Source organism: Mesitornis unicolor, unplaced genomic scaffold (assembly GCF_000695765.1).
Source record: "Mesitornis unicolor isolate BGI_N332 unplaced genomic scaffold, ASM69576v1 scaffold4399, whole genome shotgun sequence".
Taxonomy (NCBI): domain Eukaryota; kingdom Metazoa; phylum Chordata; class Aves; order Mesitornithiformes; family Mesitornithidae; genus Mesitornis; species Mesitornis unicolor.
Window position 1 is genome coordinate 22481 of NW_010209081.1, and position 20823 is coordinate 43303.

Consider the following 20823-nt stretch of genomic DNA (forward strand, 5'->3'; position numbering starts at 1 on the left):
TTGCAGACACATTTGCACCAGTTTCACCTGCACTTTGCAGCAGGACACGAGTTAACTGTGATCCCCAACTGCTTTCATCTTGTCACGGCTGATGGAGGAACCAGCATCTGTCTGAGGTGTGGGATACAGGTGGCACCAACCCAAGCACGTCTGTGAAAGGATGTGCAGGCAAGTGGTACTGCTGTTGTAGGGCTGTAGCACGCCTGCCCAGGCACACGTGGCACAGGATCTGTCACAGGCATCTGGCGGTGGCTGAAGGAGCAGTATCAGAGCAGTGCGTGGGGTGATGCTTCTCCACAACGTTATCGCCTCGTTCCTCGTGCAGAAGTGCGGGTGTAGCTTTGATTGTCCTCATTCCTTCCAAGTCGTGCCGTGTCCTCCCAGCTGGATGAGCACGGCCAGTGCATGGGTGAAGACTTTGGCTCCTGCTCAGGGCCACTGCTGCAGCAGCCTTTCTCTGGAAAATACAGTGCACTGATGGAAGACCCAAATGTAAATGTAGGTATTAAATACAGATAAATAGAAATCCCAGGGTTCTGTACCAGGTGTGAAGTGGGAGGATCCTGTGTCCAATATAGCCACACCAGCAAATTTGTCAGCAGACTGTCAAGCTGCTGCTCGAAGAAAAGAAACCAGCAAAAAACTCAAAACCGAGCCCTGGTCAAAGCCTGAGCCAGAACAGCTCTGCACACACGTGCAGGTTATTTTCAACCTGGATCACGGTTGTGCTGGGATTTGCTGTGCTCTCAGTAGGTAGCTGTGGCAGCCCAGAGAGCTGATGTGCTGCGGGGTGTGGGTGGAAAGGAGATGCTGAGTAAAGGGTAGGGAACCCATTTAATGGTTATTGCCATCAGAGGCCTTCGTCTTGCAGAGCTGCAGCTCTGGAGTCCAGTTCCATGGTAAGCGTCTCTAACAGCAAAGCCAGTTTGATCCCAGCCTTTCCCATCCCTCGGTTGCCCTTTCGCATTCCTCTCATCCAAATATGCTGGGCCTTAGCTTGGGCACTGCGTCTCTTTATTGGGACAGTTAAAAGATCTGTTTGTCACAAGCAAAATAATAATAAAAATATGAAGAACCAATGCTTTTTTCTCTTGCTGTTTCCCTTTGATCATTTCACTCCTCCACAGAGCGGAGGAGGGAACGGATGACGTAGAGATGAGCAGGAGCCTCTTAACCCAACTTTGCAGGAGGAGAGGCTGAGCGCAGGACTGCGCCCTGAGCTTCTTTCTCATCTTTTTATTTTTGCTTTTTAATTGTTTGGGTTTTTTTTCAAACATACATTTGCAGCCCGCTGTCCTGTTACGTTCAGTCCCGCACAGTCAGAGTGAAGGAAGGTGTTTTCTGTGGGTTTTTTTGGCTTGACTTAACGTGAGTGGGAAGCGTTTTAGAAATGTTCTGTTCATTGACTGCTGCTAGCAGATGGATGCTTTCTGCTTGAAGTGCCTCAGGCCTTTACATCTTCCGTTTTCTCCCCCTTCCTCCTCCCAGCACACGCCCTGGAGTGCGCAGGCTGTGCTAATTTCGTCGCAACTTAAAAAGGAGTGCTGAAGAAGAACTGCTCAGCTCTAATAGGATTCTTGTCGCTCACAACGTCTTTAGGAAGTACTTCTTCATTTCCAGATCCCTGAGGATTCTTCCAGCAATGTGTGTTAGCTGTTCTGCGATACTTCATTGGAACAGCAGTGCAGTTCTTAATGCATTAGGACCAGAATGCTAATTCTGTTTGTGTTAATCAGTTCAGAATATACAGCATATATGACATCCAGCTTGATTTGTTGTTTTCAAGTGATTTTAATAACCTAGGCGTGACTGTTTCTAATTCTGAGGTGGTCTTTTCATCTGTATGAACTGTAAACCGAGTATGTTGAAACGTTTGAACCGATCGCTGGATTTCACTAAACTGGCTGTTGCTTCAGAGCTTTTGTCACGTGCAGGTAGAAGGTGGCTGGTGCCGGCTCTGGGAGCTTGATCAGGTTTTTAACAAAGTCACAGCAAGTTGCTGTATTCCGATACAAACACATGTCGTTTTAATGGAAAAAATATATACAAATATATACCCCAAATGACATACAACCACAATTAGAATCTGTCCCTTACCTTAGCGGATGTCTTAGCAGTGCTGCCAGCTCGGATCACCGGGTGGTGCTGTTACACACGGCTTCGAGCGCTTTCTGAAAATAAGTTTGAATCTGCCATTGTCATAGTTATTCCACTGTAATTGAATGGGAAGGGCCGTGGGAAGGAGAATTTCTTTCTTTAATCATGTCGTTAAAGTAGGGCTTTTCCTGAAGATTTTAGGTTTGCTCTTCTGCTAGCCACTCGGAGTGCGATTTCCCATACACCGTGTATGACCATCTCTGATGTCAAAATGGTATGTGGGGTAATTCAGGAGGGTGGGTGCTGGGTGTCTGGGGCCATATCGAGCTGTAGCCTACGTGAGTAATTCTTGGGTGAGGAGTTTATGAAGGCTTGCATTAAGGATAACGTGCAGGTGCTGCATGTTTTATCAAAGGTGGAAGGCTGGAGAGTGATGTTTCCTCATGAGCTGAACATAACCTGTTTCATGAATGACATTTAATTTAACCTTGCGAGTTTTGAAGGGCAAGAACCCCACTGTGCTCTGGGAGACAGCTCTTTAAAACAAAAATCCAAGTTCCTAATGCGCCGCTTCTTTTTCGTGTCTTCAAAGTAATGCTCTTCCTCTTACTGAGGAAAAGACTTTAGATCATACATGTAAAATAAAGTCATTTTTTCTCTCAACAGTTGTACAGTAATTAGAGTTGTGAAGCAAGTTGCTTTTTTTCCTAAGGCTTTGCAGAACTGGGTACTTCTGGATAAACTGGGGAATGGGAAATCGTGAGGTTTAAATTGCAAGCTATTCCTTTAGATGAAGATTTTTTTTTTCCTCCTCTTTGTACTGAAATAATTGAATCAGTGTGGACAATAAAGACAACTAAGTACTAGTCTGCTTAGACTACATCTAAGTACCATCAACCATGTGGGTAGAAATGAAGAAAGTTTTGAGTAATTGCTGTAGGGGGGAAGAGCTATCAAATGCACACCTCTTCTGAAGACGTTATTATTGCTATAATTTTAGACGTGATTTCCTACATTGAGAATGGAACACTTGAAAAATGAATTGAATTAGTAGAGCCAGAAGTACAGCATGGTCTCCTTGAGCCCCGGCTCCAGGGTGGGTAAGAATCGTAGAATCATAGAATATATTGGGTTGGAAGGGACCTTTACAGCTCATCCAGTCCAACCCTGCAGTCAGCAGGGACATTGGTACCAGATCAGGTTTCTCACAGCCCCATCAAGCCTGACCTTGAATATCTCCAGGGATGGGGCCTCCACCACGTCTCAGGGCAACCGGTGTCACTGATCTACCACCCTCATAGTGAAGAAATTTTTCCTAATGTTCAACCTAAATCCACCCTTTTCTAGTTTAAAACCATTACCCCTCATCCTATTGCTCCAAGCCCCAGTGAACAGCTCTTCCCCACATTTCTTATGGGCACCTTTCAGGTATTGGAAGGTCGCTATAAGGTCCCCCCAGAGCTTTGTCTTCTCCAGCCTGAACAACCCCAACTCTCTCAAAGAGCTGCTGGCAGAGCGGCAAGGAGCAGGGTTCACCATGCTTAAACCTGGTTCTGAGCTGTGCTATTCAGACCTGTTCTGGCTGGCAGCGGGAGCTGTGTTTGCTTGGCATTTTTTTTGGGATCCCAGATATGTACCTAGAAGTCTGGCTTTTATCACCTGGATTTAAAGCCTTCATGCTGTTATAACAAAGCTGTCCCAAACAAACCCAGCGTAAATTAAGTGAGAAGGTTTTGCTTTGCTGATTAAAGCCAGTTCAGAGGATTCCAGCGCTTTCAAGCCGAGGAGGCTTCTCTTGACTTTGAACAATAGAAAAATGAAATCTGCATCTTTCTTCAAAGAAAGGTCATTAGCACTGAACGCAACAAAACAGGTAGCTAATTAAATTCAAACGTGTGACCCCTTGAGAAATTATATTATGCTAATGAACATATCGATTACTTTTTAACAAAATCAATTAGGAATGAGATTTTTCGAAGAAAGCGATGTATCCTTCCTTTATGTGCTCTAAAACCACTCAGTTGATCAGTAGCACTTTTGGGTGGTGTATTATGAAATGCACAGTATTAAGCAGTTTAGGATCATGGTTCCAGTTTCTGGGAGTATACACGGAGCTGGTTTCATGTACAGAAATCAGACACGTGTTCTCCTGTATGACTGTAATTCATTAGGGAGAATGTGTATGGGTGGTATTTACACTGTACCTTATATACGCTGTTCGGTCGCTTTTATGAATCAGTATTCATGGAAAAGCATTCCATGCATTTTGATGGTAGGAATCATGAAGTTAGGATTGCTGCAGAGGGAGCTGTGTGAGGTTCAGTGGTTTGCACTTCACTTTGTAGGCCGTTTAGGATGAATTTCTGAGAACGGGTTGCTCCACAGATACCGGTCACTAGGTCTGGTCTGGGGGAGGGTTTTATAGCAGTGTCGAACATACTGAACCTGAAGGCCTCTTGATTTCTGTCCTTGCAAAACTGATGCATTACGCAGCCATCTTCTATGTTCTTCCTTTTTAGAAAGCACCGCGTTATCTTGCCAAATAAGGGAGATTCAAACACTGCAGAGTTTCCAGCCGCACTCTTACGAGGTAGTGTGGGTGCTAAAGCTCATCCTGGTACTGATTGTCAAGGTTTTGAAGGGCCACTTGATGCAGAAAGGCGTTTCTGGTTCCTTTGGGCATGTGTGCATATACAACAAGCTTAGACACATGCATAGAAATGGTTTTACGTGGGAGAAGACACTTTGTGAAGCAGGTGAGGGGACTGATGTCTTTGCTCATGGGAAACGTGTACATGTGCCTGTGTTGAGGGAGCGCACAGACAGCTGTGAACTTTTCCTTCCAAACTCTTTAGAGCTTTTGAGGCAAATGAGAGGAGTTGCACCTGACTGACGAGGGGCTCTCAAGGTTTGCTGCCGCGCTTCTTGCCAGTGCTTGTCTCGCTTCTCCTCCTTGCTCTGGCTGTTGCCAGCGGAAAACGGCATTTTCTTTTTCCCCTGGTTTGTGGCTCAGCACAAAATCTGAAGAACACTGGGAGCTGAGGCAAGTGGGATGGATGGGGTTTGTCAGATTTCCCCTTTCAGCTGCCTCTGGTGACTTCATCCTCTGATTTGTTACAAAAGAAGAAAGCAGATTTCTTCTAATCATTAAAAGAGTAGGAAAATGCTCTTAGAAAATAAAAATGAAGAAAAGGACAGCCCCAGACTGCTCCAGTTATACCTTGGCTTCGGGTTGATATCTCCTGCTTCTTACCCTAGGTTTGCTGTGGAGTGAAGAGAGGAACGCGGACTTTTTGTATGAAAAAGCAGTAAATCAGGAATAGCTGTGAGTTTTCACTCCTCTCTAACTACCAGGCTCCATTTTAAATGTGAGATGACTTCTCAGTATTTGCTCATCCGAACTCATCCTCGTTTCCAAAGGTGAGCACAGCTACCTTCTGTCGTCAGCAAACCGGCAGCTGGAAACGAGGGAGGTTTTTAGAGGGGCTGCCTTGTTATTCCGAGCCCCATGCAGCTTGCCAAATGCAAGCAGGTGTTGTGTTTGCTTACCTCCCTGGCTGGGAAAGCTCTGCGAGCTCAGGGAAATAGCTGGGAATGAAATTATTGAATGTCAGCTGAAATCTTGAAAGTGATTTCACAGCAGTATTAATATGGTTAAAGAGCTTGGCAAATACAGTCCCTTTCCACATAAAAAATATATTTCTACATGTAAAGGCTTCTTTCTTTTGGGGGGTGGGAGGTGGGGAAATAATCTGACTTTTTAGCTATGTCAAATCTTTGGTTTTAAGCTTAATTACAAGGAAAATAGTTTACAAGCTTGCTCAGTGATACTGTGGGAAAATGTGTATCTTGAGAGCATTCAAAATCATCTCAAAGTAAATTTAGAAACTGTGGCTCCTAACTTGCACTAGGAGAAAAAAAAAACTGCTCCTGGTGCAAGCTGAATCGGCCCTTGAGCGCGTCAAGGAGGAATACCAATTTTGAAGTGATTTTTGGAACAAATCCAGGGTGCTTGTGAGGTGACGTTTGTTGTCTGAGTGGTCTGTGTTATTCCAGCTGGCCCTATACTGAAAGTTAACTCTTGCTTGCTGCCAGCTTCTTTCTTCAGACCAAATGGACATCTGTAAGCTTTGCTCAAAGCGAAGTTGTTCGACATCCTGTGGGTCATAAACCTACTCCTGTCTCTTTTCCTTCTCAGTCCACGGTGACTCCTTCCATGCATTGCTGCTGGGTGGTCTCCTCAAGGGTAGTTTGCACCCTATTCCAGGTCCTGGAGAACTGGGAATAGAAGTAATGTTGTTTCTGGAAGATCACAGTGGTGCTCACGTGCCCTTTTTGCCATTCAATGGACAGTTTTCCTGCTGTAGGTGTAGGTAGTTCTGTTTTTCCCCCAGCTCTGCTCTTTACTTTCTGACCTGACACACACAACACATTTCATTCCGGGATCACTGCGGTGTGCGATGCCAGCTTGAAGAAGAAAAGGAAACTTGACGTTGATTGTGGTCTTTAACACAGAGAAATGAAGCTTTGAGGTTGTTTCGGATTTCTGAGAAACGTTGATTTGTCGTGCCAGGAAAGTCAAGTTTTGGGATTACAGTGACAGCGAATATTAAATACCGGCTATAATCTTAAGCAAACTTCAGCAGAAGATGAAGATGAACATAAGGGAGTGCAAATGGTGACATGGAAACAAAAACGAAGCTCTTCAAAGAGTACGTTTGGAGTGTTTTGTCTCCTCTGCATCTCGCAGCAGAAGTGAAGAAGTGCCCCCTGCCTCTGTGCTTCCACCGTGTGTGGTTTCACAGAATGGCTCGGTTGGAAAAGCCCTCTGAGATCATCACGTCCAACCGCTCCTGTCTACCCCCTAAACCATATCCCTAAGTACCTCGTCTACCCGCTCTTTAAACACATCCAGGGATGGTGACTCCACCACCTCCCTGGGCAGCCTGTGCCAGCTTCTGACGACCCTCTCAGGAAAGAACTTCCTCCTTATCTCTGACCTGAACCTCCCTTGGCACAGCTTGGTGCCGTTTCCCCTTGTTCTATCCCCCATCACCTGGGAGAAGAGCCCAGCACCCACCTCTCTACAACGTCCCTTGAGGCAGTTGTAGGTGGTGCTGAGGTCTCCCCTCAGCCTTCTCTTCTCCAGGCTAAACAAGCCCTGTTCCCTCAGCCGCTCCTCATCAGGCTTGTTCTCCAGAGTCCTCCCCATCCTTGTGGCTCTTCTCTGAACACGCTCCAGGTTTGCCGTCTCCTCCAGACGTACTCGCTCGCTATTAAGCTAAGAAGAGAGATCTTTATGTCAGATACCCATTCCTGATGTAGCCTGTGGAAAGCATAAAAGGGAGACAACATAATAACAGCCACTTGGAACAAAATGTTATTGAAGTTTGAGTGCTGTGACTTCAGAATGATAAGAGGCACAGTTACCAGAAGCTAAAACCACAATTGATCTGGGGCCCTCGGAAATGTTTGGTTGTGCCAAGTTCACCTTCACATCTATAGGAGCGTGGATTTCAAGAGGAGTTGAATGTTTATGATAATTAAAGCACCTCTACTTCCTGCTGTGTGATAACGTCGTGGGATGGTGTTGGACCATACAGAAATGGTAGCTTCAGCGTGTCCTGTCACTGCTGTAGCTGCTGGAGCCATGGATATGTGGATGTACGGTCATCTTGTACAAAGCTGGCCAGAATTTCACCTGCCCCTCCGCTTTTCCTCACGCTCTAGAGCACAATAGAAAAGGTAAGAAGGAGGAAGGACCAGACTGTAATTGTTCTGTGGAGGAAAAGCGTGGTCCTTGAGGCTGATGAATGCAGCAGTGGAACTTCTGAGGCCCTCAGCGAGGAGCTGTGTGTAGCATAAGCAGGTCGGAGGCAGGCAGTTGGAGTGCTTGTTTGTTCTTGGGGATCTTAAGAGAGGTCAGTGAATAGAATTTGCTCTATGGACTCTACCAAAGCAGTCTGTTCGTTAGGTTCAAGATGATGCTGATGTTAAGTGATTCCTTAGGGCAGCTTCCTTGATTGCAGCTCCACAGAGTCAAAGAGAACGACAGTAAAAACTCATTTTGGTGCTTACAGCACCTGCCTAATTCAAACTCTGAGGCAGGTAGTGTTTTATAGCCAGTTTATTAAAAAAAAGAGAGATTTTCCAAACACTGTCACTAATCAGAAAAATGCTGTAAAGTTCAGACTTCTTTGTAGTTAGACCCGGACAATATTAAATTCATATAGGTCGTTCTCACAACTGGTCTAAGACCAGTTTTTGAGATAGGTTACATCAGTATTATTGCTGGTGTTGAACATCAGCATCTACTCTGTAAGAGCAGTGGCAGTATCAGGGGAGCAGAATCCCTGTCTCCTGTAACGAGATCTGTTAGGTTGCTGCATGGCAATCATCACATAAATCCACTGATTTCTGTTTAAGTCTTCAGTCAGTATGTTCTCTGGTAGCTATTTTTCACCAAGCCATATTACCTAGGGGAAAATGAATTAATAATGCATCTAGTCTTGGATATGTATGTTTAATGGATGATCTCACATCCTATCTTGGAGTCGTACTGCACAGAAAAAGCCCTGTTGTAATTGATCTTCGAGGTTCAGCACACAATGAACAGAAGAATGGAATTGTGCTTACCTGAAATGTTCTGTCGCCACTGAGGACTGGCACGCTGGAGGCAAGCGGATCATCTAGAAGAGCACAGGAAGCTGGCATCTAAAGATCTGCTTATGGACAAAATTTCTCAGACTTTGTTACGGGGAACGAGTGTTGAGGTTTTTGGCGGTTTTGTTTTGTTGCTGTTGTTTTTTCTCTCCTCCCAAAGTGTTGTTAATACAATATTTAATTTGGGAAAACTAGAATAGAGTGGTGACTATGGGGGAAAAAAAATCAAGAGATGGGAAGTTGAGTGGGTGAGCCTTTGCTGTGCGGGCCAGGTTGGTCTGGTGGCTGCTGGGGCTGCGTTGTTCTGCTGCCAGACTGGAGCAGGCGGGAAGGCCGTTGTGCTGAGTCAGCAGAGGTGGCTGCTTGGGGAGGAAAGGGAGGGGGATTATTTCCCCTGGTCTGTGCATGCAGAAGACAAAATGATTCTGTCATGCAAAACAGCCTCTCTCTTAAGCTTTACAGTTTTGCAAAAGCATAGGGACTTACCTTAATCGAGTAAATAATCTTGGCCCGTTTTTCTTACATGGGTTCACTCCCTGTCGTGCATTTTTCTTGTGTTTTGCCCTTCCTGGATTCATATGTCCCAAGCAGTGGGGGTTTCCAGCAGTTCCCTTGGGAAGCTGTTATGAAGTCCAATGAGTTGTGCTGTGAGTTCCCGTTAACATGGTGCTTACATTTTCTTTTAATGTCACGTTATTAGTCTTAGGCATGAACTCAAGCGTATGTCTATTGATGACTTAAACTTCCTTTGATTCCAGAAATCTAGTGGTCTTTTGCTCTTTTCTTAACAAATCATGTTTGGTGATTTGGTGAAGGCTCTAAGTTCAGTCTCTTGATCTTTAAACACCCACCCCCTACCCGCTTCTGCGCTCTCCGTCTTTAGTTCTAGGGTGATGAGGGTTCCTGAGGAGGAGAACAAAGTCTGGTGAGAACTGCTGCACCCCAGGAAAGTAGCTGATGGCATTCTGGAGGTGAAGGGTAGCTTCATATAAATGGAAGAGCTCACATACATACAGATAAGCATTATTCAAGTAAGCCAAATATTTTCCGAGAGGGCCACATTGGCTCTGTAGAAATAGAGATGGCATGGTAGTTTTAATTCTTTACTGGAATAGTCTGTGCATCTGACTTATGTAAATGTTATTCTTTAAAGACATATAAGGCTGATCCTGAAATATGTGCATTCTCTCTTTAACCATAAATCTCCTTTCAGCTCCAAGCCGAAGCAGATAGCGCAAGAGGCTGGCTTGATAAATAGCATCACTGATTCACTGCATTGTTTAGCTGAGATCTGTGGCAACCTTCACTTATTTTTAGTTTAAAAAGGAAGGAAACGCAAAAGTTGAGGCTGAAGTGCTGTCCGTAACTTCTTCCATCGTCTGTGGGCAATACACAGATAAAATTTTCGGGGGCAGTTGTAGCTCTGATCTAAATAGGCCTTTTGTAGTGGTAAAGCAGCCCCCGCTGGTTCGTCCTCCCTGCTCGTTATGTGGAGCTGATGGAATTGGCTGCTGGGGACAAACCCAGGGCGCGATTTAATTCTTCAGCTGCAGCCCGGATAAAGATCGATGCTCTTTACCTGCCTGCCAGGTTTCTTATCCCTTACATATAAAGGAAGAGGTATTTGACCGCTCTTGTCAGCTTCATAGAAAAGTGCCTTAAATAAGTATTAACCTAATACAATCTTGCTTGCTTTTGTAACAGCTCTGTGCCTTTCCCAGCTTGATTCCGCTGCTTCTCTCTTTCTGCTTCCATTTTTAGATTGTGTTTTATCTCTTATCCCTTTGATATCTTTAATAACTGCCTCTTTTTCTTCACCCCCTTCAACTACTTCTCTCTGCATCCTTTTTCCCTTGGTGCCTTCTCATCATATTTCCATTTTTTTGAGGTGATTTAAAAATTTGCCAATTAGTTGGTGTTTATGGAATTTTTACTTAGGGGATTACTGTGTCACACATCTTCTTTGACTGTCAGTCGGGTAAGGTCTGGCTGGAAACAGTGCCTTTTGTTAGGTTTTCATGTGGGATTAGAGGGGGAAGGAAGGAAGGAAGAAAAAAAGGGAAGAAAACTACCCAGAACCTGAACCCTGAAGTAGCTTTAGGCTCACAGACCTTTGTCAGTCCTGAAGAAGCAGCAGCAACCCTAAGTCAAGCACAGGTTGAGAGCAGAGCGTGTATTTGTCTCTGTCACTAAGGCCTTTGCTGCTGACACAGTCAGATAGATGATGGAGAGTGAAAATAATTCACCCTTAAGTGTTGTATTTTGACAGGGCAACTGGCGTGCAGAGGAGCAGGGCTGAACTCTAGGGGAGGAGAATTGTCGTGCACGTGTCAGAGGACAGGTAGATTCTCAGACATGTTATAAAAGGTAAGCATTAAGAGGTGGACGTGGAAAGTAGGGGAGGTTCACAGAGACACGCAGGAGCCTCTTGGCAGGAAAAGGGCAAGGCTGGGTTGGCTCTTATAGCTGGGAAGGTAGATTAAACAGGAAGACTTTTTCAAAAAAATCTTTAAACAGCCTTAGTATGCATGACCCTAGCTAACAGCAGAGCAGCGAGAAGTGGTGATTGCTCAGCTGTGGTAACTCAGTTAAGGCTGCTCTTGTCCCTGGCCCTCGGCCTCAGTGCCAGTTTTGGCCAGGGGATGCCTTCAGCTCCTGCTCCCTCCTCGTTCCTGCGAAGCGCCTCGACTCTCGGGGCTCCTGTCTGCATCCGTGGTGCTCCCAGGATGCTGAAAAATGCCTCCTGTCAGGTTTCCCTCTTCTTTGCCTTGCAAAAGCCCTGATGTGCAGAGAAGGCACTGGAACTTGCTGTCAGCGAGCAGATAACACCGCACTGATTTATATGCTGTTTGCATCTGTAAAGTTTTCCATTGCAGCAATGGATCCTTTTGTGTTTAGTCTTCGGTTTTGTTTTGTTTTAAAGATTTTGATGACTTTTACCAATACACAACAGACCTTTTCCCCCCTCTATAGGGCTGTATTCTTGAATTTTCAGTCTCTGTAGGTTGATGACAGTTGCTTTTTAGTGAAATGCCTTTTGCTTCATAGGTGTGAAACAGATTCTGGTCTTTTTAATAATGCTAGAATTACGGGTCTTTAAAACTTTAAATAAAAGTCATCTTTTCAAAAGTGTCACATTATGTCACGGGCAAATCTTTTTCTTTTTTTCCTTGCAGTGCTGTAGAAATGATTTTGGATGGCTGAAGGCAGTGCATGTATCAGCAGCGATGCTGTGTGAGAGCAGAAATGCTTCATTTCTTGGTGTGACAAGAGTCACAAGTGGTCATTGATAAGTGTGGGGCAAAAGCTTTACATGTATATAGGTACAGAAAAATCTGTAAGAATAACCATCACTTAAAATGTAATTAAAAAATAATCAGTCTAAACAAAGCAGAGGAAGATTAAAGCAAAGCCTCGCTGATGGCACTTTGGTCAAGAGCTACCGCTACCTAAAAGTTCTTGGTATCTTAAATTTTTCTTTCCAATTCCCTCAGTGTCAGATTGGTAAGGACTATGCCACGTTAATCACACATGGGCTCACAATTCTTGCCAGCAGTGCAGCCTTCTGCTTCAAAACACCTGCAAACCTCACGTGAGTTGACAAAACTTTTGGAATTAACAAAAAGTCCCTATTTGCTTGCTTCCCAAATTAATTTTAAAGGGCCTGAAGTGTTCTAATACATGAACAGCTAATGGACATGTTAGCATTGGCTTAAACTGTGATAAGCCAGACTCCTGTGCGCTTGTATGAGAGGAGGGGCGAGGGCCGGGAGCAGTAGCAGGGAAGGGGCAGCGTGGGGGTGGCGTGTGCTTTTCTCTTTGACCCATTTAGGCTGCAGTCTCTCCTCTGCTTTAAGTCAATCCACGTGCACACTGCTGCTGACAGCACTTCTCCTCACCTCTGCCGCCGCTAGGGCTTGGGAGGCTGCTCGTTGAGTTATAGGAGGGAACTGCTCCAAAGGAAAGTTTAGCTTTTTGTTGTGTGGGCTGGTTCTCAGCAGAGCAAGTTCCCTCATCGGTATCAGCTTGTGGCCACATTGTGCCGAGGTGAGAACACGGGCTGCAGTGACAGCTTGGGCTTTAGCTTGACTTGAAACAGTTGTGATCCCGCACCTTTGGATGTGGGTGAACCGACAGACGGAGTTTTTTGTTGGTTTTGGGTTGTTTTTAATGTCAGCATTGGCTGGGTTCTTTCAACTCCTGACACCAGAAGTGAAGTTCAGCAAGGACGTTATGAGCAAGAAGTTATTTAGCTGTACTAAAAAATAGATAAGATAAGGAGGGGTAAGAAGCAAGCAAGCTGCTATCTAAAGATGATGGGATAAGACAAGCAATAGGGTAGGCTCAGCCCATGAATAAACTGTATGGCTTCTAGTCTGTTGTTGAAGCAGGGGTAGCAGTTGGATGGGTAATGGGAATGAAATGGCAGCGGTGGAAGTACCACCTGTGAGGGAAGCAGAATTCCAGGAACTGAATGCAGAAAGTCAGAGGAACCGCTTACGATGCCACATTTTTCAGAGTGGGTAAGGCAAATGAATTCGAATGGTCAGCTGCTGTATATGTAAAGAGGCTGCCCGTGTGGGAGTGGTATCATGTAATCGGGGAACGGAAAAAGAGCTTGGGGAGGGAGGTGGGGGATGTTACGTGGGCGCTCTGCAGGCCTGCTTTGACATTAATGGAGTACAAGGGGCGATTTTGAGGGGATGAATACTTAAAGGAGTACAGATGAGTGCTGGGAAGAGATGTTAACAGCAGATTTTCTAGGTGAAAGAGAAGTAGCTTAGTATCAAATATTTAAGAAGTGGTTGGAGTAGTGACCACTAGCGGAATTTTTAAGCCATTAATCTTAAAGATGCATGTTAGCTCTCTTTAGCTGAGTGAATGAACATTTGACACGTAACGGATGGGCATTGCCAGGAGAGACGGGGCACTGCTGCTGGTGGTTGGGGTGCTCTCATGGGGGGGAAAATGGATGAGTTGGGTTGTTGTCAGCAGGCAGAGAAATTGAGCACAGGTCTCTGCACAGAGATAGCCTGGTTCTGGCCCTAAGAAGATGAAATGGATGCGTCAGTCCTTCAGTAAACAGGTCTAGACTAAGTCTTTTATTTCACAAGGTTATTTTTAACAAGGATCTGTTTACCGGTTTGGTTTTCCGTGCATCTCCACAAACAGTTGTGCTGGTGCAGCTGGTGGAATATCCCAGGGAAAGGGCCAGGAACTGTTTTACTCCGCTGAGGTAACAGGGTCAGAGTGTACCCTCGGGCAGTCCCCTAAACAGGTCTGCCAGGTGACACCGGCATCGTCAGAGGGGGACCCAGTGTGCCCGAGCCCTAGGGCTGACACGTCCCGTGGAGGAACTGGGAGTTCTGTGGAAAAGCACAGGTCTGGGGATGAGGCTGAAGTGGGATCTGGGACTAGGCCACAGTTACGCAGAGCACAGGACCGAAGCCAACATGCACATCACTTTCCTCACAGGCAATCAGGTGTTACTGGGAATAACTCTTGGCTATCCTTAGTAAAATGAAAGTTGTTTCTGTGCTGGGTCAGCACTGCTGTAATGCCCTGCTGTGCTGCTTACTTTTACTGCTCATTGGCCTTTTTCATCGCAGGCTGGTGGAGATAAAGCTGCCTCTCGTGCGCAGTGCTGCGCGCGTTGCTGGAAGCGCTGAGTGCCATCGCTGCGGCCATCGCCCGGGTTTCATCCCTGTCTCCCCCCACTGCTGGGTCTTCGTCTTTGACCATGGGACTCTGCCCTTGATCAGGCTTCTGGGACCAGGCTCCGTAAGAGCAGCCCTTACTGATGTTCCTGGACTCTCCCCGTTGTGGCTTTGTTTGTTTGTTTTACTTATTTGTAATACAAATAGCATAGCAGCCTGGCACAGAACAAAGAGCAGGAAGTTCATTCAGGCTTTGAGCTGGGACTCAATGAAATTGAAAGATATGACAAAGCACGCAGAGATGCCCACATGTAAAAATTGCTCTTTTCCCCTTTCTGGGAGTTCTTGCAGGGAGCTTTTTTTCAAATAAAGAATATAAAGGGAGTGAAAAACAAAACGCAGAATAAAATCTGCACTTAAAATTCAGTCAGTAAAGTAATTCAAATTCTGGAAATGAGTACCCGAGCAAAACCCATCCAAATTGTTTCCTTTAATAGAATCTCGTGTTTGTTACCATAACAATCCTTTCTGCAAGAAAAGGATCAGCGCTGTGAACGTGGCTCCGTCGCAGGATTCAGGTAGTGGTAGTTTCCAGGCCCCTAGAGCAAATTGCCGCGAGGAGGTAAAATATGCGTGCCTGGATTTTGACAGTGCAGTTTAGTATCATAATAACAATTCATTTAAGCTCTGGCTGCGTACTGCGGGTTATTTCCCTGGAAACTTCTGCTTCGTACTGAGAAGTGCTACTTGGATCTCTGTCAGTCTGAGGGGAGGGCTGCAGATGAGCAGGCAGAAGCCAGATGAGAGCAGTATCTAGCTGTAGCTGCTTGACATTACTGACTTTTAAGTGATCAAAAAAAGGTATGATTCCTCCTGAATAGTGAGAAGATGAAGAGAACAAGATGTTTCTGTAGTGACGAGATCAGAAAAGAAAGAAAATTGCTTGCAAAGAATGGGTCTGATTTTCCCCCCTTGTTCTGTTTTTCTCCTGTTACAACTTAAGCTGCAGTGTTGCTATCAACTGCCTCTTCTGTAAGCATTTACTATTACGAAGGTTTTCTGCAAATCAATTTTTGTGACATTTATTTCCAGCCGCCACGTTTCTGTTTTGTCAGAAGCCCTGTTTCCTCCATCAAAAGAGCAGAAATGTTGCGGAACAGAAGGATGGCCGCATTCTGCTGTCCTATCTGAACTCTTCAGCCCAGGTCCTTTGTGGCAGTTCAAAGCACTGAGGTTGGCATTGGTTGCGAAGATGATGGTGTTTCTTTCAGCACGCTGGGAGGAGATGGGTAGAAACCCTTTTTTAGTCGGCTTGGAACTGAAAACTGAAAAGGGCCTTTTGTTTTTAGCTGCAGATTCAGGAGCGTGATAAACTTTACTACTTGGTAGCCTGGGAACTTGATTTTGTGCTTACAGAAGTGCAAGCTTTTCTCTCTCTTCTCCCCCTGCCTCCCCCTCTGCCCCAATGGTACGATGAGCCTTTGAGCAATGAATGGGAGCTGCCCGCTATGTGTCCTGTATGGCACAGAATTTCTGTGGTTCCTCGACTTCTGTTCTTTTGCTCTGTAAAGGAGAATGATTTTATTGTTTCACTGGGGAGGGAAGGGGGAGGATTTTCATAACCTTGCTGATGAGCTTGTCCTGCCTTCTTAAAAAGATGCTGTTCCTTGTCCTTTTCCCAAAGATACTTAGACACCACTTTAATGCCATCACTAAATTGCAAGAGCAGCATGAAGTGTAAGTTTTGACCTTAAAAGCTCTACTTCTGGTTTAAAAAAAGAATCCCAGGATCTGTCAAAAACCTGTGAGGCCCAAAAGAGGCAACTCTTACTGCAAGTTACTAATAAAAGATGCACTCACCAAGAGACATTTTTGACCTCTGTGTATTTTGTCTTACGTGTTGTACTCTTGCCTAACAAGTCAGGAAGAAAAATACAGTATTTATTTCTGTCTGCTCCACATGATGATACTGCTTTGTAATACTGAGATAATAGCAGTTGCAAGTTTTTACAGTAGTGTCCCACTCAAAACTTTAAAAGAAATTAGTTCTACTGGATAAAATGGATGAGAACATCAGGAATCTGTTATCTTCAGTTTAGTTTTATAACCCAGAGCACGCCAGGGTTTAAAGGTGCAGCAGCTCTTTTCCATCCAGTGGAGCAGTTCAGTTAAATGTGGTGAGTTTGCAACGCTGCGATTGTACTCTGGTGAACACCGAGTTGAGCAGATTGCTAATAAATTGCATTGTAAGGTTGGCTGTTCCCACTGTTTTGGCTGAGATCATCGGGCTTGCTGCCTTCTCGCAGAAAGCTGGACCAGCTCACCGCACACTGGGACCATATGGTTGAGCTGGCAGCAAGGGCATTAGCCAGCCGTTGGGGCTGGTTGAGGCCACACTGGTCATCTAGAGCAAAGGACAGAGACAGACAGGACACAGACAACAAGTGGAGGGTTATAAAGTGCCACCCAGCTAGCAAGGAGCAGTGGGAGCGCGTTCAAGGGCTGGTAACAATGCCTTAATGCAGCGTTGTAGGTTGGCAGGGGGGAATTGCTCATCTTCCCAGTGCTGCGGTTCCTCCCTGCACTGACCATAGGAGCAGTCACTCATGTAAAGAGGTACCTGAATGCTCAGCAAGGTTTATGGCTACCACTGCACCATTATGCATTGGTGTTTTGCATTGCATAACTTTTCATGGTGAGGACAGAGAGTATGAATGGGTATTTAGTCTCTGTTCATGTTTGTCTTTGCCAACAGTAACTATGGCACTGGATAGAGAGTTTATTTTCATCAGTTATTTTCTTATGCCCAGTTTCTCTAAGTAGGAACATCTGCTCTTCAGATACCAACAGATTAAATCAGTGTATTTATAGTTAAATAAAATACTATGGCGATGCATTTTTCAGCTCTGGAAATGTCAGATTGGAGAGACTGGCAGAAAAGGTTGGAAATCACAAAATTACACACTTTTGGTTGTCGTCTGAGTGGGACAGGGGCACTGCACAACAGTTTGGCACCGTACTGCAGTACTGGGGCAATAGGCATTTAGCCAATACCTGCCTTTTCTTGGAATTACCGTTCAAATGGAGATGCTGCTTGAATCTGTGAAGGAACCAGGGGGAGTGCAAGGCATCTTGTGTTCCCTGTGGAGAAATCCAGAAGCACGATTGCTAGAGCTCACTTTTCCAGCTATTTTTCTTTGTTAGTGTTACACAAGATACCAGAAAAATACAATTTTGTTGTCACGTTAAATTCAAGGGGAGGGGTTGGTAGGGGAACAACAAAGCTTTTGATCTGTCTTAAGTAAATAGGAGACTGGCTACAGAATGTAAATATTTATCGTGGATGATGCTATAAGCAGTACACTTTCTCTCTCATAACAGATAGGGGCGAAACCAAGTTAGTCATCAAGATGCACATAATTTTTCAGATGCTTCTTGTCCTGTGTTAAGTTGTTCATTTTGGAGATCCATGGCAGTGCAACTGTTGTCTTATTTGTCCACAAACTGTATGACTGACATAATGCTGCAAAGCAGTTTGAGGGAGTACTGGCACTCAGAAATAAAGCCTTCACTGGTCTGCTAAAGACTGAGTAAAACATTCAAAGAAACAGCATTTCTGAGGTGGATAAGCACCTTTCTGTGCTCTTAGATCTCTCTGGTATTTGTCAGTAGACAATGACTGGTCACCCCTAAAGTAAATGTATTTTAAAATACTGCAGCTGGATGAAGAGCGGCGTTCTTGGGGGAAGGATCACCTCGGAATGGGGATGGGCAGGGCAGTGCTGGAGAAGTCTTATGGATGCTTGTCCTGTTCTTACCCCGCATCTCCAGCTCATTTGGACTGTTCCCTGATGTGCACCCAGGACCACATCAGCTGCTGCTGTGCTGGGGGCATGGGAAGCTCCCTCATCACCTCTTCCTTGGTGGCCTGCGCCATCCTGGTCCTTGTGGAACCAGGTGGGCCCTGCATACTGGTTCACCATTAGCCCACGAAGCTTTCGGGAGTGCACATGGCTCTTCCTTGGCATAGGAACCTCTGTTCTCTTTGTGTTTTTACAAAAGCTTTACTGAACAGCAAAGCTGCAGTGATTCCTGGCTGGATCTCTGTGCAGCCAAGGGAAAGGTGCATGGACATGGTCACATATGACTTTAAAAATCATACATCTGCACGTAGTGCCTAAGATCTTTACAGATGTCAGCTCTTTGTGTCTTCATCTCAGTAGACCCACGCTGGCCTCTGGGGTGGGCCTGTTTGGGGAGGGGTGACTGGGGAAACTGCTTTGCTGCCACTGCAAAAATGAGTTTTAGTACTTGAGGCTAAGTGCGTTATTTTATCAGTATCATTATATCAGTGAAGACCTGATTCTTTCTTAGAGATGTGGAAGTCTTCATCCCACTTCAGCGTATAGGTTGTAGAGGGCCAGTGCTAGTTAGTATCTTGGTTTTGGGAAGATGTAGGGTATTCGTATTTGAGGCTGGTGAGTGCCAGTCCAGGGCCTGCTGATGGCAGTGGAAAAACTATTCCCTTAATTGGCTTTGGATTACTCTTGAGTAGCTTATTGTACCCACCCCTCCTGCCTTAGGTGACGTGCCCTTCCTCTGTTGTTACTTCTTCATCCCAATGTGCTACACCTGGTTGACCAACGTGCCTTAAAGGAGGCCTCACTGGTGAGTGCATTAATTGCCACTTGTGCAGGAAGGAGCAGCCGGAGCCTTGCTGACCCTGGCTGTGCGTCTGGAGTCACTGTTTATTAAAGCCAGACCAAAGCAGCGCGTTGGGCAGAGGGTTGTTTGGAGGTTAAGCACTTTTACCATGTTATTAGTATGTTATTAGTGATGATGGTGTAGAGATTTGCATATAATTAAGCTGTGCAGGCTCTGCAGGTGCTGGTGGTGTTCTGCTCAGCATTGCATGGTCGCCGTCGCTTTCCGTGAGCAGCGGCTGAGGTGCGTGGCCGGCGTTGTGCCCTCTTGAGCAAAGCTAGTCACGGCATCTCTGAAGGGAGCAGACGAGCGTTTCCTGGGAATACACGTACTGGAAACATCTGCCCGGCACATTGAATTAAAGGATTTTTCTTGATGTGCTGTCTGACCCCATGTGCTGAGAAACTCCAGTGCTCTGTTTTCCTCATGACTTCCCCCTTCTTGTTCTTAAGCTGTCTTTTCGGCGCACTCTTCCGCAGCTGGAGCTGTGAGGAGGGACTGGGCCTTGCTTCCCGCATCTGTCCCAGCAGCTGTACCACTTCCTGCCATGAATCATCCGAAAGACCCTTTTTTAAAAAAAATTATTTAAGGGTGAAGGCACACTTGTTTTCCTGAAGCCACAGACTAATCTCAGCAGTCTGGCAGTCAGGCCTGAAATGAAGTCTCTGGTGTCGAAGCGTTCAGAGGAAGGAAGTGCCTCCCATTGGCGGTGATCATGGGCAGGCCCGAAGCAGAGCTCCTTCCCTTGTGGGCTTCGGCTGTGGTCAGAGGAACTGCAAACTTCATCTCTTCTTGGAGAGCTGCAGCAAAACGTCTCCTCTGTTTGCACGTTAGTGTCAAATGTGCCACGACCTCTGGTTTTTAGAAGCGCATCAGTACAGATAACTAAGTGCTGATTCCCAAGTGATGTTCAGGGAGGGTGGCATAATCTTTTGTGTGAGCAGTCTCGGCTGTGTTTTGGATCCTCTCTGGGACTGATGTTTACGGGTTCATTTTCCAGGGCTCATTGATTGCATGTGTTTCAATTCTAGTAGCTTAAAACAAGGCTTTTTTTTAATTATTCTGAAGAGATAAAGTTCCCCAAATGTGAGAGCTCACTGTATTTCACACAGAGATGAAATCCAAAATCCGCAGTTTGGTCTTTCAAAAAAACCCACCAAAAACCCCCAACCCAAAGGCACCTTAACTACCAAGTTTTAAGCATATTTTTTTTTCCTTGTTAATTTTCTAGGGAAACGTCAGATTCACCACTTGGGAAACCAGCTTCAACTCAATCAGCACTGCCTGGATACTGCCTTTAACTTCTTCAAGATGGCTGTGAGCAAACACCTAACGCGGGGGAGAAAGATGACCCACGTCATTGCTGCGTGCCTCTACCTGGTGTGTAGGACAGAAGGAACTCCTCGTATCCTTTCACATTTGAAAAATAAAAATAGATGACTAAAACACCTACTTTTAGCAAGTCAGCTACCCCAGTTAGACCTTGTTTCAAAATGTGCAGAGGTAAGTGTTTAGGAGCTAACTTTGTCACGGTTGGCTTTATATAATGAAGTGAATGGTTGGTTTTTTTCCTGTGGTTCAAGTAAAATTTTTCCCTTTCACTAAAATCCATGTGAGCTTTAAGTACTGATGGTCATCCAAATTTATTTTTCTATATTTTTGCTGCTTGTGTGTTGTGTTTCAGTTGCTGAAGTTTGGAGTT

The 20823-nt window shown here is 45.3% G+C and overlaps 1 protein-coding gene across 1 annotated transcript in view; it reads left to right on the forward strand.

Moving 5' to 3' along the window:
- The window catches only part of LOC104547163 (transcription factor IIIB 90 kDa subunit-like), a gene marked incomplete at both ends in the record, with an annotated part of 30514 nt that extends 9988 nt beyond the window's left edge, over positions 1-20526 (forward strand). The window contains one exon of the mRNA XM_010192749.1: positions 20353-20526. Coding sequence (XP_010191051.1) covers positions 20353-20526 — 174 coding nt within the window. The remainder of the gene's footprint in view (positions 1-20352) is intronic.
- Between the last annotated feature and the right edge of the window lie 297 nt (positions 20527-20823).